At 41.9% G+C, this 18,876-nt stretch overlaps 1 protein-coding gene across 1 annotated transcript in view; it reads right to left on the reverse strand.

Annotated features, from left to right (window-relative positions):
* Positions 1 to 18,876, reverse strand: part of LOC134648968 (chromodomain-helicase-DNA-binding protein Mi-2 homolog) — a 32,983-nt gene that overhangs the window by 13,604 nt on the left and 503 nt on the right. The window contains exons 2-10 of the mRNA XM_063503639.1: positions 18,709 to 18,779; positions 18,352 to 18,474; positions 16,601 to 16,742; positions 11,710 to 11,873; positions 11,205 to 11,366; positions 9,258 to 9,440; positions 7,231 to 7,386; positions 5,675 to 5,800; positions 2,056 to 2,231 (exon numbers count right to left, since the gene is read on the reverse strand). Coding sequence (XP_063359709.1) covers positions 2,056 to 2,231; positions 5,675 to 5,800; positions 7,231 to 7,386; positions 9,258 to 9,440; positions 11,205 to 11,366; positions 11,710 to 11,873; positions 16,601 to 16,742; positions 18,352 to 18,474; positions 18,709 to 18,779 — 1,303 coding nt within the window. The remainder of the gene's footprint in view (positions 1 to 2,055; positions 2,232 to 5,674; positions 5,801 to 7,230; positions 7,387 to 9,257; positions 9,441 to 11,204; positions 11,367 to 11,709; positions 11,874 to 16,600; positions 16,743 to 18,351; positions 18,475 to 18,708; positions 18,780 to 18,876) is intronic.

Consider the following 18,876-nt stretch of genomic DNA (forward strand, 5'->3'; position numbering starts at 1 on the left):
TAGAGTGCTAATCTGTCGTAATAGACGCGTTTTGTTAGAGAGTGAATCTTCTATACCTAGTACTATTATTTATTGTGTTACAGGTTAGAATGGAATGATAAACCCCATTTTAGATAAGTTAAATTTAAATTTCAGGTATGCACATAATGGGCGTTACAACATAAAAGGCCTCTTGCCATTGGGTCGCACAGAACAAGCGGCCACGCGAGGAAATTGCGCTTCGCTATGTAGACGTGCCTGGCCCGTTCTGTGTAAACCCATCGAGAAGCGTGTGCCAATCACATCCACAAAATCTGCATACACATCTGTAATCCTATCACTTGTAGCTTTATTGTAGCAGCGAGTGTGGCCGCACATTTGCTGCAAAGATTGGCTATGTCAGTCACCTGAGAGCGCAACAGCGACGCTCTCAGCGGTAGAAAGCAGTCGCTGTGGCCGAAAACGGGTAGGAGATGATGATGATGTAGCTTTATAAAATAGATCCTATAGATGATAAGAGTGATGATCGCTAGTATAGGAACTCCTTCACCAAGAAGGAGTTTTGGCCGAAGGGTGTCAAGTTTCGGCGGTTCCGCGGCAGTCTCCTAGACACTGCGGGGTTGCGTAATGCATACATTTTTTTTCATCAAACCCATACGTGTGGGGTATCTATGGATAGGTCTTAAAAAATGATATTGAGGTTTCTAATATAATTTTTTTCTAAACTGAATAGTTTGCGCGAGAGACACTTCCAAAGTGGTAAAATGTGTCCCCCCCCCCCTGTAACTTCTAAAAGAAGAGAATATATAGAAAAATATATGATGTACATTACCATGCAAACTTCCACCGAAAATTGGTTTGAACGAGATCTAGTAAGTAGTTTTTTTAATACGTCATAAATCCCCTGAATACGGAACCCTTCATGGGCGAGTCCGACTCGCACTTGGCCGCTTTTTAGTGTTTAGTTATATTTGTATAATATGTATCCTAGTTTTAAGGTATTTATGTATGGGCATAGAGCAAAAAATACATAGAGTGCTCACTCCATACATCAGTTCAGACTATTAATTTCAGTGTCTACATCTAGCATCGAGTAGCGGAACTATCAGTACTGCTACTTGACAATAGATGTAGCACCGACCGGAAAGTCTTATCTCAACAGCATAAGACTTTCCGGTCGGTGGCTACATCTATTGTCAAGTAGCAGTACTGATAGTTCCGCTACTCGATGCTAGATGCTAATAGTCTTTTTGGTACTAAAACTGATGTATGGAGTGAGCACTCTATGTATTTTTTTCTCTATGGTATGGGCCACTAGTTGCCTGAAATAAGGATTTCATTGCTAGACCTGCAGAACTCCTGGTGCTCGTCGTCGTCGTCCTGGTCCTGGTTGCCCTCGGCATCGCAGTGCGGGCACGACCAGCGGCCCTCGGGCGTCTCCTCCAGCTCGGGCTCCAGGCACACCAGGTGGTAGGCGCGCGGGCACGTGTCGCAGTGGATGATCAGAGTGATGCTAGCTAGTATAGAGACCTGCAGAACTCCTGGTGTTCGTCGTCGTCGTCCTGGTCCTGGTTGCCCTCGGCATCGCAGTGCGGGCACGACCAGCGGCCCTCGGGCGTCTCCTCCAGCTCGGGCTCCAGGCACACCAGGTGGTAGGCGCGCGGGCACGTGTCGCAGTGGATGATCAGAGTGATGCTAGCTAGTATAGAGACCTGCAGAACTCCTGGTGTTCGTCGTCGTCGTCCTGGTCCTGGTTGCCCTCGGCATCGCAGTGCGGGCACGACCAGCGCCCCTCGGGCGTCTCCTCCAGCTCGGGCTCCAGGCACACCAGGTGGTAGGCGCGCGGGCACGTGTCGCAGAGGATGATCAGAGTGATGCTAGCTAGTATAGAGACCTGCAGAACTCCTGGTGCTCGTCGTCGTCGTCCTGGTCCTGGTTGCCCTCGGCATCGCAGTGCGGGCACGACCAGCGCCCCTCGGGCGTCTCCTCCAGCTCGGGCTCCAGGCACACCAGGTGGTAGGCGCGCGGGCACGTGTCGCAGAGGATGATCAGAGTGATGCTAGCTAGTATAGAGACCTGCAGAACTCCTGGTGTTCGTCGTCGTCGTCCTGGTCCTGGTTGCCCTCGGCATCGCAGTGCGGGCACGACCAGCGGCCCTCGGGCGTCTCCTCCAGCTCGGGCTCCAGGCACACCAGGTGGTAGGCGCGCGGGCACGTGTCGCAGAGGATGATCTCGCCGCCTTGTTGGCACACCTGTTCGATTGTGTCAAGTTAAGCTTTGGATTCCTCCGAAAACGGTGCCGTCATATTACGGCCGCTATATAGCGTTGACTGACGTCACTGGAACGTTGTCTATGTAAACAAGATGGCGCGGTTTCCTAGACGGCGTTACGTTACGTTGATTGTCAACGTAACGTAAGATGACGGCCGTCATGACGGTGTCGATAGTTCCGTGAACGTTTTATTAGATAGCGGTGCGCCATTTTGAATAAATGACACGAGATTTGAATAAATGATTCCGTACTACGATTATTTTCCTCTTCTGATGATATTTCATCCTCCAAGTAAATTATAGATGATCAAGCAAATCTTGTCAGTAGGAAAAGGCGCGAAATTCTACTTTTCTATGGGACGTTATCCCATCGCGCCTACATTTTTCAAATTTGCCGCTTTGACCTTGGTGGATGACGGTGTGTTATGACGCCGTGGTACTTTCCACATGTTGCCACCGTAAAGACGGCCGTCTTTTGCGGCCGCTATATGACGGCCGTCATATGACGGCACCGTTTTCGGAGGAATCCAAAGCTTTAGAGAAAAATGACATTTAATTAAGGCTCAATTGTAATGTGGGCTAAAAATAGATTCTCCCTATGAATCTTCTACTTTTTTAGTCAGAATATAAATAAATAAATATTATAGGACATTCTTACACAGATTGACTAAGACTTACAGTAAGCTCAAAAAGGCTTGTGTTGTGGGTACTCAGACAACGATATATATAATATACAAATACATAAATATTCATATTCATATTCTTTATTTGTATTGATCATACATTGTCACAGACGCGTTATTTACATTATTATATACAATAGTGAATAGGTAATACTGTGCTCATCACACAAATAAATGAACCCAGTACCGCGGCTTCACAGGCAGGGTCACTAACCACTAAGCCAGACAAGTCGTCAAAATATGACTCGTCGGAATATGAGAGATGCAAATACAATTTATGAAGTGCAACACATCATAACCGCAAATTTGATTTTGAAGTATATGGTCCTTTACATTACAGTTTTTAACAAGAAAAACTATAAAGATATACGTCATTAAAGTCAGCTGTCAAATGTATGGCTTTAATATTCTATTTTCTTAGGATTTCTTTGTACGAAGGTTCATAGATATGTACTGAATGAGTGTGAAGTAAGAATGTTACCTCGCAATAGTCCTGGTGCTCCTGCTCGCCCTCCGCGCCGTCGGGGACCTTGTTGGTGGTCTTGAGCTGGTTCCTCTTCTTCTTGCTAAGGTTCATAGATATGTACTGAATGAGTGTGAAGTAAGAATGTTACCTCGCAATAGTCCTGGTGCTCCTGCTCGCCCTCCGCGCCGTCGGGGACCTTGTTGGTGGTCTTGAGCTGGTTCCTCTTCTTCTTGCTAAGGTTCATAGATATGTACTGAATGAGTGTGAAGTAAGAATGTTACCTCGCAATAGTCCTGGTGCTCCTGCTCGCCCTCCGCGCCGTCGGGGACCTTGTTGGTGGTCTTGAGCTGGTTCCTCTTCTTCTTGCTAAGGTTCATAGATATGTACTGAATGAGTGTGAAGTAAGAATGTTACCTCGCAATAGTCCTGGTGCTCCTGCTCGCCCTCCGCGCCGTCGGGGACCTTGTTGGTGGTCTTGAGCTGGTTCCTCTTCTTCTTGCTAAGGTTCATAGATATGTACTGAATGAGTGTGAAGTAAGAATGTTACCTCGCAATAGTCCTGGTGCTCCTGCTCGCCCTCCGCGCCGTCGGGAACTTGTTGGTGGTCTTAAGCTTGTTCCTCTTCTTCTTGCTAAGGTTCATAGATATGTACTGAATGAGTGTGAAGTAAGAATGTTACCTCGCAATAGTCCTGGTGCTCCTGCTCGCCCTCCGCGCCGTCGGGGACCTTGTTGGTGGTCTTGAGCTTGTTCCTCTTCTTCTTGCTAAGGTTCATAGATATGTACTGAATGAGTGTGAAGTAAGAATGTTACCTCGCAATAGTCCTGGTGCTCCTGCTCGCCCTCCGCGCCGTCGGGGAACTTGTTGGTGGTCTTGAGCTGGTTCCTCTTCTTCTTGCTAAGGTTCATAGATATGTACTGAATGAGTGTGAAGTAAGAATGTTACCTCGCAATAGTCCTGGTGCTCCTGCTCGCCCTCCGCGCCGTCGGGGACCTTGTTGGTGGTCTTGAGCTTGTTCCCCTTCTTCTTGCTAAGGTTCATGGATATGTACTGAATGAGTGTGAAGTAAGAATGTTACCTCGCAATAGTCCTGGTGCTCCTGCTCGCCCTCCGCGCCGTCGGGGAACTTGTTGGTGGTCTTGAGCTGGTTCCTCTTCTTCTTGCTAAGGTTCATAGATATGTACTGAATGAGTGTGAAGTAAGAATGTTACCTCGCAATAGTCCTGGTGCTCCTGCTCGCCCTCCGCGCCGTCGGGGACCTTGTTGGTGGTCTTGAGCTTGTTCCTCTTCTTCTTGCTAAGGTTCATGGATATGTACTGAATGAGTGTGAAGTAAGAATGTTACCTCGCAATAGTCCTGGTGCTCCTGCTCGCCCTCCGCGCCGTCGGGGAACTTGTTGGTGGTCTTGAGCTGGTTCCTCTTCTTCTTGCTAAGGTTCATAGATATGTACTGAATGAGTGTGAAGTAAGAATGTTACCTCGCAATAGTCCTGGTGCTCCTGCTCGCCCTCCGCGCCGTCGGGGACCTTGTTGGTGGTCTTGAGCTTGTTCCTCTTCTTCTTGCTAAGGTTCATGGATATGTACTGAATGAGTGTGAAGTAAGAATGTTACCTCGCAATAGTCCTGGTGCTCCTGCTCGCCCTCCGCGCCGTCGGGGAACTTGTTGGTGGTCTTGAGCTGGTTCCTCTTCTTCTTGCTAAGGTTCATAGATATGTACTGAATGAGTGTGAAGTAAGAATGTTACCTCGCAATAGTCCTGGTGCTCCTGCTCGCCCTCCGCGCCGTCGGGGACCTTGTTGGTGGTCTTGAGCTTGTTCCTCTTCTTCTTGCTAAGGTTCATGGATATGTACTGAATGAGTGTGAAGTAAGAATGTTACCTCGCAATAGTCCTGGTGCTCCTGCTCGCCCTCCGCGCCGTCGGGGAACTTGTTGGTGGTCTTGAGCTGGTTCCTCTTCTTCTTGCTAAGGTTCATAGATATGTACTGAATGAGTGTGAAGTAAGAATGTTACCTCGCAATAGTCCTGGTGCTCCTGCTCGCCCTCCGCGCCGTCGGGGACCTTGTTGGTGGTCTTGAGCTTGTTCCTCTTCTTCTTGCTAAGGTTCATGGATATGTACTGAATGAGTGTGAAGTAAGAATGTTACCTCGCAATAGTCCTGGTGCTCCTGCTCGCCCTCCGCGCCGTCGGGGACCTTGTTGGTGGTCTTGAGCTTGTTCCTCTTCTTCTTGCTAAGGTTCATGGATATGTACTGAATGAGTGTGAAGTAAGAATGTTACCTCGCAATAGTCCTGGTGCTCCTGCTCGCCCTCCGCGCCGTCGGGGAACTTGTTGGTGGTCTTGAGCTTGTTCCTCTTCTTCTTGCTCTTGTTACCGATCTTGGTCTTGGCTTTCTTCCTGGGGGCCTGTAATCAATGTGTCATGTGTAAACAGGACAATACAACTAATAGAGAACAGATTTAAAAAATAGGTTCTGTCTAGAAGGTGGTCTTTCCTAATCTACTCTGTGATGCAGAGAATGCATTCGGCATAGACTGCTGTTCGTACATCTAAGTATCTTTCGAAATAAATAAAAAGCATAGATATTTTTTTCGTCTATTAACGGAAGATAAGAAAAATTTAGCATTACCCGCGTTGCTTAACTGACAATTCGTAAACCTTATTGCAACGACATAACAAAAAGTAGAGGTATGTTACGAAATTAGCTGGTAACTGGCAAGAGATAGTGCCATAGGGCGGACACGCCACAGTACGGAAATTTAGTGCCTTTGGCCACACAAAATGTCTATAATCATTACTCGTCAAGTTCTTTAAGTTTAGGGATACACTGTCATTTTGAATTTTCCGACATCGCCGTCGAACCTAGGTCGGGGGTAGAATGGTGCGTGGCCATTCCGTATGAAATATTGTTAGTTATCCTGGTCTCCGTCAGATGACTAGTCTTGTGTTAGTGTTAAGCTTTGGATTCCTCCGAAAACGGTGCCGTCATATTACGGCCGCTATATAGCGTTGAATGACGTCACTAGAACGTTGTCTATGTAAACAAGATGGCGCGGTTTCCTAGACGGCGTTACGTTACGTTGATTGTCAACGTAACGTAAGATGACGGCCGTCATGACGGTGTCGATAGTTTCGTGAACGTTTTATTAGATAGCGGTGACGCCAATTTGAATAAATGACACGAGATTTGAATAAACGATTCCGTACTACGATTATTTTCCTCTTCTGATGATATTTCATCCTCCAAGTAAATTATAGATGATCAAGCAAATCCTGTCAGTAGGAAAAGGCGCGAAATTCAAATTTTCTATGGGACGATAAAGCCGCAAAAGACGGCCGTCTTTACGGTGGCGACATGTGGAAAGTACCACGACGTCATAACACACCGTCATCCACCAAGGTCAAAGCGGCAAATTTGAAAAATGTAGGCGCGAAGGGGTATCGTCCCATAGAAAATTTGAATTTCGCGCCTTTTCCTACTGACAAGATTTGCTTCATCATCTATAATTTACTTGGAGGATGAAATATCATCAGAAGAGTAAAATAATCGTAGTACGGAATCATTTATTCAAATCTCGTGTCATTTATTCAAAATGGCGTCACCGCTATCTAATAAAACGTTCACGAAACTATCGACACCGTCATGACGGCCGTCATCTTACGTTACGTTGACAATCAACGTAACGTAACGCCGTCTAGGAAACCGCGCCATCTTGTTTACATAGACAACGTTCTAGTGACGTCAGTCAACGCTATATAGCGGCCGTAATATGACGGCACCGTTTTCGGAGGAATCCAAGGCTTTAGTGGTAGTGGTGGTGTATGGTGTATATACCGGCGTGCCGTCGTCGGCGGGCGGCGCGGCGTCTTCGCCGGGCGGCTGCTGCTGGGGCTGGGGCTGGGGCTTGGGCTCCTCGGCCTCGGCGAGCATCTGCTCGAACTCCGCGTCCGACTCCGAGTTGGCCCCCGCGCTGCCTTCGGGTTCCTCCTCCTGTGACGAATGGATCTATAAGTTGGGGAAAGTGGTAAGTATCGTTTGTAACAAGCGGTTCGGCTGCCACACGTTTTTGGCTGTACAAAAAGCGAGTTGACCCCCACCGTGCAAATTTCGTCCTGAAAAAGCGTCAAATAAAAGCATCAATTGCAGTAGCAAATTCACAGTAAAGCATAAAACCTTTCAAAAATACTTGTATGGATCTTATAATAATTCAGTAAGCCTAATAGCACATGATTGGCACGACAGTATCTTGCCCGCGAAATAGACTACTCGTATTTTTCTAACTGTATTAATTAGAGAGACAGGTAGTATATCTCGCGGTCGAGATACTGTCGCGCCAATCATGTACTAGCCCGGCTGATTGAAATAAATGGTGATGATGGTAATGGAAATTATTTAACAAACCATTTGATATTGTAAATTTAAGAACGCCATAACGATTCAAATTAAAATGTGTTTGTTTTAGTTGAATATGTGTTTAACCAAAATTAGAACAAGACATTACATACGTCTGAGTAGAGCTATAAACAATAAATCCGTCTTTCGAAGCTCACAGTTAACTTGATCCGCCTTTATCTCTATTGTCCTAGCAATGATTGACTCATCATTATGATCATCCTGATATCACACAATAGCCACTGAAGTGTCATTCTATGGAACTTGCTAACTATGTAAACAAAAGTCACTAGTAAATTGACATTCAGAAACAATTTTTAATTTTTAACAAGCAGCAAACGTTTTTAGCAAACGTCTGCGATCGATGCTATTGAGCTTAGAATAAATTTCATCTTCCTCGCGTTGTCCCGGCATTTTGCCACGGCTCATGGGAGCCTGGGGTCCGCTTGGCAACTAATCCCAGTAATTGGCGTGGGCACTAGTTTTCACTAAAGCGACTGCCATCTGACCTTCCAACCCAGAGGGTAAACCAGGCCCGTATTGGGATTAGTCCAGTTTCCTCACGATGTTTTCCTTCACCGAAAAGCGACTGGTAAATATCAAATGATATTTCGTACATAAGTTCCGAAAAACTCATTGGTACGAGCCGGGGTCCGAACCCGCGACCTCCGGATTGCAAGTCGCACGGTCTTACCGCTAGGCCACCAGCGCTTTAAGCTTAGAATAAATTTAAAAGTGGAAAAATTACTGTCTCGGGTGAGACTTGAACTTGAGCGCTGGAGTATCTATCCAGAGGCCGTGAGTTCAAGTCTCACCCAAGACAGTAATTTTACAGTACTAATTTTACAGTAATAGTACAGTACAGTAAGACAGTACTTATTCAGAGAAAATTTTAATTTGGCGGTTTGTTTACATAGATAGCAAGTTCCATAGAATGACACTTTATAATCTTTATATCTGTGTACAGTCGCCATCAGATATATCGGAGCGGCCAAGGTACTCACAAACACCTGAACACGCCTCTATTGTCAAGGCGTTATGGTACGTTTACACGCTTGGCAAGTCTCGACAAGCTTCCACAAACACAAGCGTGTGAACGGGGTTGTTTGGCTTGGCTTGCGTGAGCTTGCAAGAGCTTGCCGCGATCCGGGCTAGTGTCGGTTTTTGGAGACAGATCAAAGGGAGCTTGCGGCAAGCGCTTGCGACGTATTTACACGTTGGCGCGTGTTTAGTGTTTACTTAGAGCAATTGCCGACACAACTTCAACGTCCACGTCTGCCATGCTTGCTTGTCCGGAACACAGTAACGCACTCGCAAGCATGCAAATGGCATCCATGAGTTTGTAAAGGCTTGAAGCTTGTACACGCTTGCCAAGCCTCGGCAAGCGTGTAAACGTACCATTGAGTGCGTGTTCAGATAATTTAGAGCACTTCGGCCGCTCCGATATATCTGATGGCGAGTGTACTCACGCTGCTGGTCCGCTTGCGCTTGCTGAACTTGATCTTGAGCGTGGGCACCTTGGGCTTGCGGCCGGGCTTGCCGCGCGCGCCGTGCCGGGCCTTGCGGCCGCGCTTGCGGGGCAAGGCCGTGCCGCCGTCGCTGTCCGCCTCCTCGTCCTCCTCCCCCTCCAACTCCTCCACCGTGTCCTCGTTCTGACATAAAACACCAATAGGGATGATGCACTGACAATCCAACCTCTAGACTGAGCTTAGGCCAATTCTTTCATGAAACCGATGCTGCCAAAAATACGGGGGTGCGGGGGGACGAGGTGAGCGAATCCCGTGCCGTGATTGGTCCGTTCAAAGACACGGACCAATCACGGCACGGGATTTACTCGAAGATGGAGTAACGCTACCGTATGTGTGGCAGAGGGGGTAGCGCGACTATGCTATGTCTAGAGGTTGGATTGTCTGTGGGATGATGACACATGTTGAATTTGGCGACCGGTCTGGCCTAGTGGGTAGTGACCCTGCCTGCTAAGCCGATGGTCCTGGGTTCGAATCCCGGTAAGGGCATTTATTTGTGTGATGAACACTAATATTTGTTCCGGAGTCATGGATGTTTTCTATGTATCTATGTATGTATTTATCTATATACGTATGTATATCGTCGCCTAGCACCCATAGTACAAGCTTTGCTTAGTTAGGGCCAGGTTGATCTGTGTAAGATGTCCCCCAATATTTATTTATTTTATTTATTTATTTATAACAAAATCTAGTAAAATAGATGGCAAACAAGCAATTTATCACAATATTTTTTTTTAACTTCCAAAAACGATATAAGTAAGGGTACCATTCGATTCCTTACATTTCATCCAAAAAAATATTGTACAGCAACTATATACATGAACGCAATATTTCACCGACAAAAACGCAATTTTCTTGTTTTGTCCATACTACAAGATGGGCTCCCGGAGACCTTGACGTCACGTTCCCTTGCCGTTTTGTACAGGGCGTTTCGCGAGTGAAGTGCGACTGTCGGCCTTTGACTACAATTTCTGACTTTTGTGTTACTTTAATGCAATGGATCCCATATAGACATTTGATCCTAAAAACAAACCCGATCGATTGATACCATAAATGAAAATTTGTCATGTAGCCTATTGTTATAGCCTCCGCTTTTCTATGATAAAGTACACCATAGTAAAAGGGTGGAAACATCTACTGTAAGCATCGAGCTGCATTTAATAAATGAGAAATCGCTCGTTAGTACGAAAATGCGTACGGACGGACCGACGAGTGTGAACGGACGCGTGGTAACGTTGAAAGCGAACGCAGCCGACGCGCACGAATGAGGGTAGACCGAGCGCGGTCTACACAACTTTGACACCCACCCGCTATCTTCAGTTACCCGTGAACAAGATGCATGTAACTGCGTCGAAATATCGGGAGCTCGAAAACAATACAAAAGGTAATCACGGTCGTATCATATCACATCCCGGATCATAACTTACCGGGACTTATAAGCAGAGATCGGACAAATTTGCGACATTGCTCGCAATAATGTGGACATGACTCCAAAATTGATTAAATAATTAATCATTTAATTAATTTCTTACCTGAGGTTTAATTTTGATTCCTAATCAATAAAAAACACAAAGATTTCTTATAATGTAAATTTATTAAAGAAATTAATCAGTATGTTTTCTAAATTTTCTGTAGGTACTCATTTTTTTATATCAATAATATATTTAAGTGCTATTTATTGACGAGGGAACAAAATTAAATCTCAAGTAAAAAATGAATTAAAATAATTAAATGATTAATTATTTAATCAATTTCGGAGTCTTGCCCACATTATTGCGAGCAATGTCGCAAATTTGTCCGATCTCTGCTTATAAGTCTATGCGTACGCATGCTTTCAGCTTTCCGATGCGTCGACGAAGGGCCCAAGTGGCATGTAAAGTGTACACTAACCTTTGGTTCCTTAGGCGGACGTCCAGCCCTAGCTTTGGGCACGTAATCGGAGGCCGTGGACGTGTTGGTGTTCTCCTCAGAGCCCATGCCCCGGTTGGGGTTCAACACACAGTACAGACGCCATTTGGCCGCTACCAGCATCATCAGTTTCGATACTGGCACCTAATCGATAAATAAAGATGTTATTAAAGGGTTTGTCAAGGTGGGGTAGGTAACATGCTAGCCTGCGCGTTATAAAAATACGAGTTTAGAAAAATGCTTCAGAAAAGAAAAACCGCGCGTTAGTGTACGGAATCGAACCAGTCGGATGCTGCTGGAAAAAAAATGCGGACGCTAGATTTTATTCAAGAAAAAGTTAGCGAATTATTGTGTCTGTCTTAGAAAAATCATTAAGATATTTTCAGTAATGTTTCGAATGATAAGGTTGACCAGTACCTAACCGAAGAGCAATAATGATATCCACATTCTTAACATTCTAATAGAAACGAATATGAACAATACTGACCTTTGGATTTCCTTTAACCAGCAATGGCCGGACATGCTGCTGGAAAAGCTTGTAGGACGTCAAGTTCTCGAAGTCCGCGGCCGAGTACTGGATGTCCACGTCATTGAGCGAGAACGCGGAACAAACTTCCTCCACTGTCGGCATGCCGTCACATTCGAGTCTGGCTACTGAAATATTATACAAGTGTTTAGCGGGAAATTCAAAAAATCTTGGGCTGGTCACACTTTCGTGTAGTAGGAATTATAGTTTTGATACTAGAAAATATTTTTGATTTTCTGCGCACACGTAAGGTACCTAAGGATGTAAGTTAAATATACGTTGACGTGCATTCAAAGTCAGCTCACATAATTTCTACCACTATGTAAAGTACAGTCAACGATAAACACATATGTTATCACTTTCTCACCATATACCATTGTAACAAAGCGAAAAATGAAATGTAGTGTAAATAAAACCTAGCTCGATAACTTTAAATTGCAAATGACCCATAGAATAACCCCTTTCAAGGAATACGGCGAATTTCCAATCATCCTGTAGACATTATTAGTATTATGTATTATTTAAAATAAACCCCTTATAAACCGCAAACAATTTGAATGAATGACATAAATTGACAACTGATACTAAGCTTTTTTTTTAAATCATAGACAATTGGTGATACAACAACGAAATATCTGTCAACAATTTTTGGCTAGCCAGACTAAAAGCTTAAGCCTGATGCTAAGCGATTACCGTACCCATAGACAGCCACGACACCAGAGGGGTTGTAAGATTATTTTAGATACTATAACATTGAATAATGCGAGTATTAAAACAACAAGGCATATGACTACTAGTTGGCTGCCATCAGTTCAGGTTTTCCCATATTCGCCATAGTTGAATGTCACATCAGGGAAGCGAACCCGGACAGTTTTTGTTAGGGATATCCCTACGATTTTATTATGAACAACTAAAGATACAATTGCGAAAAAGTGGTAAAATCGAATTCCTAAAATGGTCAAGTAATTTGGGGAAGTGCCGCACTCTTATGGACGCTTTTTTGATGTAACAGGCCGATGATGATGATTGACGATAATAATAACAATATCAACAGCTGTCAATTTAGATACCTACGTAAATTAACACGTACTGCAACTTAGGAAGGTGTTGAAATAATTTACTGCCACATAGCAACAGATACATGAGATACATCAGTATTGAACTTGGAGGATATAATCAAACGGAGACGCCATGTCTGTAATTTTCTGTACAAAACAGTCTGCCGATTTTTGCGGGGGAGGGGAACGTCAAATGTATGCGTAACGTAAAAATAGCCATGTCAGATAAACGTCAGTCCATACATTGTGTATGACCGTTGGCCGCCTATTTTCGACAGAGGGGAAAGCCTGTTAATGGCTACTCCGTTTAGTTGTATCCTCCAAGGTATTGAAGCATTATTTTAATGGTTGAGCGAAGCGAAGGCCTCAATTTCAGCTTGGGCAGAAAGAAATGCTTTAGCATGTCCAGCCGTCCTACACTTTGTTGCATTTTTCAGTTTTCACGTGAAAATTGCGAGCTGGTTCCATGATTAAATATTAATTAGGTATTTTTGTTGCTTTCGCTTTTTTCGCTAAGCGCTGGTGGCCTAGCGGTAAGAGCGTGCGAATTGCAATCTGGAGGTCGCAGGTTCGAATCCCGGCTCGTACCAATGAGTTTTTCGGAACTTATGTACGAAATATCATTTGATATTTACCAGTCGCTTTTCGGTGAAGGAAAACATCGTGAGGAAAACCGGACTAATCCCAATACGGGCCTAGTTTACCCCCTGGGTTGGAAGGTCAGATGGCAGTCGCTTTCGTAAAAACTAGTGCCCACGCCAATTACTGGGATTAGTTGCCAAGCTGACTCCAGGCTCCTATGAGCCGTGGCAAAATGCCGGGACAACGCGAGGAAGATGATGATGGTATTCCTACTAAAGTTAATTAACTTTTTCTATCCCTAACGATATAATAAACTCAAATGAAACTTTCGTATCGATCATTTTGTTTTTGACAAAAAAGTGATCATCCCGCCAGCCAGTGAGAGCGTGGAGGCTACGCGGGTACAATACCAACGCTCTATAATTGTTACGCTACTCTCGTCGCGCGGGGTCGCTGACCCCGACCTTCGTACGCCAATTGATACTTCTATTAGGTTACATTGCGGGGAGCGAATCGGACATTCATAATTGCTATCTAATGTTGGGTGAAATGGGATTTTAGTGTGATGGGAAAATAATCGTGTTTGATTTTAGTTGACATAGAGTCATAATTCACATGGACATCGTATCCATACAAAGTATCATGAATGTTTAACGAAACTGTTCAAAATATTTTTTTCAAAGACTATTGTTCTTGTAAGTACCATCGGCCACACTGTTAACTGACAGTTCGTAAACCTTATTACAAAAGGCATAAGGTCCACCAATGGACAGTTAAGTGTTGTTGTTTGTACTGGAACAACTATTTTTACTCTGACTGCAATAAATTTGTCTGCAGTCGCAAGCAAAAAACTATCGAGTAAGATGCATGATTGGCTTCTTTTCACATATTTTAGTTACATTATATTCGATTTTAACCAACGTTCTCGTTTTAAAATTCATCATAATGATCAATTTAAAATGTTTAGAACTAAATAAATAAATATCAATGTCTTGCTGGATTCGCTTTGATTGTAGATCGTGGATTTTTTAGATCGCGAGTGTAAAATAAATAACATGACTTCAAGAGCATTATTACCTAGGTACAGACCACTTAAGAAGATTACATGCGCGCAGAAGATACCAATTGAAAATAATAATCTAACTAGACTATATGTTCCCCTGTGATTCCCGACCTAGAAACAGCTCATGTTATGGACGCTACCGAGATACATATTGATAAAAAAATACAAATCATGTTTATAATAAAAGTATGTACTTATACTACTTCTACACTATTGTGACTGTAAATTTTGAATGAAAATGCAGAGAAGTGCCGATTTTACACACTGGATAGGACTTTATTCCCCCGCAATAATATCCCAAAAGTATTTCATGAATTGTATAAACCTCAGATATCTTACCTCGTAACTAGGGCTTGCAATTCGAATATTCGAATTTGTCGAATATTCGACCTATTTTGATATTCGAATATTCGGCCGCTCAGGTTTCGAATATTCGAATATTTTTTATTACTATAAAAAATCTATTTCATCCGCTGTAGTTACAGTTTCTGTGTGTTTTCCGGGTATTTACAGTGAATGAGGAACGGTAGGTACCCAAATACGAAGGAAATAATATTTTTACTGTATTCCTCTCGATAGACTTCGTGAATACAGTGAAACCTAACTCAATTTGAAAGAAAACGAAATCAAAAAGTATGTTATTTTTACGGTGCGTAAGTTTCAAGTTAAAGGGTAATTCTGTTTATTCAGTACAAGCGTACGTTAAGCGAATTTTTGAAGTCTAAACCTTACCACTTATCGTAATTCTCAAACTGATCATACCAAACCTGCCCAACTAGGTAATCAAACCATGCACCTTTAGCTGACGAATAATCCACCCAGTAGTCAACTAACTTTTTCCCTTAAATATTCCAATATTATATAATTAGCCGACCATTAGGAATAAAAACTTGCCAAAACAAATAAAGTCAATAAAGATTCAAAATACAACGGAATTAAAGGCCTTTTTACAGGCCTCTGAGCGACTACAAGTTAATTTAAATCAGAAAATAATTACCTAATAAAAAAATATCTTACATACCTATGTATTTGGATGGTTAAAGTTATATTATTTCACGCAACGACGCTTTTATAATAAAAGTTTTATCTAGAAATATTGAATACGTCTAATTTTGGCGTTTTACTTGTTTTTATAAATGTGGGCATCTCATAGTAGGATGATAAAATCTAGTCAATTAAGTGGATTTCTGCTAAATATCATTAGTTTTAGCAATATGTGAAAAAAGCTTTTGAATAAAACGATAATAAACCGATTTCTCGTTCCTTTTCTTATTTTTTATAATATTCGAATAATTATTCGAATATTCGAATATGTCGTTAGAAAAAGTTGAATATTCGAATACCTGAAAGTTTCGATAATTTGCAATCCCTACTCGTAACATATTGATTTGGTAGGAGTGTGTGATTGCTTATTTCAGTTGCGTTTATGTTTACAAACTTTACTCATATAGAAGGTGTGTAGTATTTGGAGTTTAGTGAAACGCAGGTTTTGAGGAACACTTATGTTTTTATTATAATATTAACACACACACAGATATTACAAGGTGATTTGTTTTTGTAGCAGAAAATTGCCTTTATATAAGCTTTATAAAAGTAAAATGAGACTTCCACTTGTGGATTGTAACTTGTAGCTTTATAAAATAGGCCACAGGTATTCGCACACACATAATTAATTCTTACATACATACTCACATACATACATACACACATAATTAAGTACATTCACATAAACTTACACATTACTTACACCTTTTTAACTTACTGAGACTTTAGTTAGGATAATAGACAAAAATTTCTTATTTACCTAAAATGTAATTGCTTTGATATTTATAGTGGCAAATTTATTATTCGGTATTTCTCTAAGATTCCCACGATACAGGCTGTGCCTAGTATGGGGATCACTGTACTGCTTTTATTGATACTTCTGTATTTCATGAAATAAATATATTTTGAATTTGAATTTTGAATTTGAATGTATAATACTCCATGTCAACACTCACCAGAGTCCGATTCAGAGGCAGTGGGTATAAAGTGCGTAGGATTATAATTACTGCCGCGGCCTTTGTGCGATTTCTTACTTATCACTGCGCTCAGTGAATACTCACTTTCACCTCCTGCTTCAACCCTCAAGATAAACTAGGTTACTCACAGCCCGAGTCAGAAGCAACCGGTGTAGAGGGCGTAGTGTTGTGCTTGCTGCCGCGACCCTTGCGCGACTTCTTGCTTGTCATAGCACTTAGCGCATAGTCACTGTCACCTTCCGCTTCAATCTCCAACCCAAACTCGTCATCCTGGACGAATACAAGCCCTCATTAGTTATACTTGTGTTAGTAGTTTAATGTGTGTACATTTGTACAGTAACCCCTTGAGTCCCACAAAAGGAATAATCAAAATTCACTAGACTTATATAGACCGGGATATGAACCATGATTACCTTTAGTATTGTTTGCGAGTTACAAGATGCATGTAACTGCGTCGAAATATCGGGAGCTCGAAAACAATACTAAAGGTAATCAGTAATCACGGATCCCGGTCTATATAAGTCTTGTGAAACTAATCATGAATCATTCAAAACTGTTAATCAAAATTCTATTCAAAACTTAAAATTCTATTCAAAACTTAAAACCTCAGTCGTTGTTTGGCTGGTAATTTACATCCTAGGCATGCCAGGTGTTACATTTCTAAATGAAAAATGATATACTTCTTTACACAAGTACTTCGAATATTTATAAAATATAAAAAAATCGTAAGTGTAACTTGATTATTAATAATAATAAAAAATGTATTGAGTGAATCCGTTGTCATCTGAACAGTTTAAAATATGTCTCACGAAAGTTTAATATTGATTATTGAATTAATGTTCATGCAAATAAAACCCATGTTACTTGTGGCTAAGCCTTTTATACTGTAATGCTTTACAAATGTTTCCTTATGTTTATCTGAAATAATGACATAACAGAAGCCATTGTAATATCAAGGTAATAAGCATAAGGATAATTGGTACTTTTATTGGGTTAGCTTGCCTAATTAACTAGGTATGCTTGAACTTGAATGTTTTACAGGTAAAATTAATTCAATGCCATTTTTTTGTTAATTTAGAAGTTGATCATGAATATTTAAATGTTTCAGTAAATCCAATATTTTTCACAAATGATTTATGAAAATGAAAAAAGAAAGATATTATTGATGTCAGTTTTTCATCACACGGATTACAAAATGTAAATGTTTGTGTTTACAAACTCATTTAAGTTCTTAGGTACAAAAACATCTGAAGAATGATACAATATATGCAGGTAGTTTTTAACACGCTTTTATTAGGTCGACCTGTATGTAACTATGTAATGGAATCTTGCAAGTTAAATTTGATCCACTTCCCGATTTCCGATTCAGCTGAAATTTTGCATACACATGTAAGTCAGGTGACAATATTATGGTACCATCGAGCTGATCTGATGACGGAGACAGGAGGTGGCCATAGGAACTCTATGATGAAACAACGCAACCTAATTGTGTTAAGGGTTTTTAGAATTGTCTCGATGAGTATTAGTTGTCTGTCGTAAGAAAAGTACAGTCAGCGATAAAAGCGTGTACCAAAAATAAAATTTTTGCCAAAAACTTATTACCTGGATTAATATATTTTATAAATAAATAAATACTGGACAATCTAACACAAATCAACTTAGTCCCAGGATTCAAACCTACTTCATAGGCAGGTTCACTACCATTAGGCTAGGAGGCCATTAACTAAAATCAGTACTCCAGTAATGAAGGCCCTCTGCACCTTTAGGGTGCCTTAGGACAACAACAACTACAGTAATGACATTTATTATAGTTTGTTAACTTTTGTACCAACAAATTTGCAGGCGCTAGTCTATAATATGTATATTATAAAGTACTTACATCTTCACTCTCATTCTTTCGCTTCTTCTTTTTCTTTCTGCCCTTTTTGTCTTCTCCACGGGCCTTTCTTTTCTTACCCTTCTTCTTCTTTCTACCATCTTCTGGGGAGTATTCATCATCCTCCTAGGGAAAGTTAATTTTATTTTGTTTACAAAATGAAAGTAAAGATGTGAAAAATAGGCACTGGTTTTGAAGACTTTCAGATAGGCATTACGCCTCATTGGCGGTTTTATAAATAAATTAATTATGTTAACTAGGTGTTATATTTATCAGTACACCAGGGATCTCTACAATCACCTTCTGAAGATGCCAACACAGTGTCATCAAGCACTTTTGTTTACAAATGTATACTCTTACCTTAGGTGGTGCTTCATCACTTTCCCCAGAATTTTCATTCTGACCTTCACCTTCCTCCACGTCCTCGTCGCCTAAAACGAAATAAAATAAACTGGTCAAACCACTGCAACCATGCTCACCACCTGTCTCGCACCGGCAAACCCACGAGAACCCAGTATTTTCCGAAAC

This window comes from Cydia amplana, chromosome 6 (assembly GCF_948474715.1).
Source record: "Cydia amplana chromosome 6, ilCydAmpl1.1, whole genome shotgun sequence".
NCBI classification, from domain to species: Eukaryota; Metazoa; Arthropoda; class Insecta; order Lepidoptera; family Tortricidae; genus Cydia; species Cydia amplana.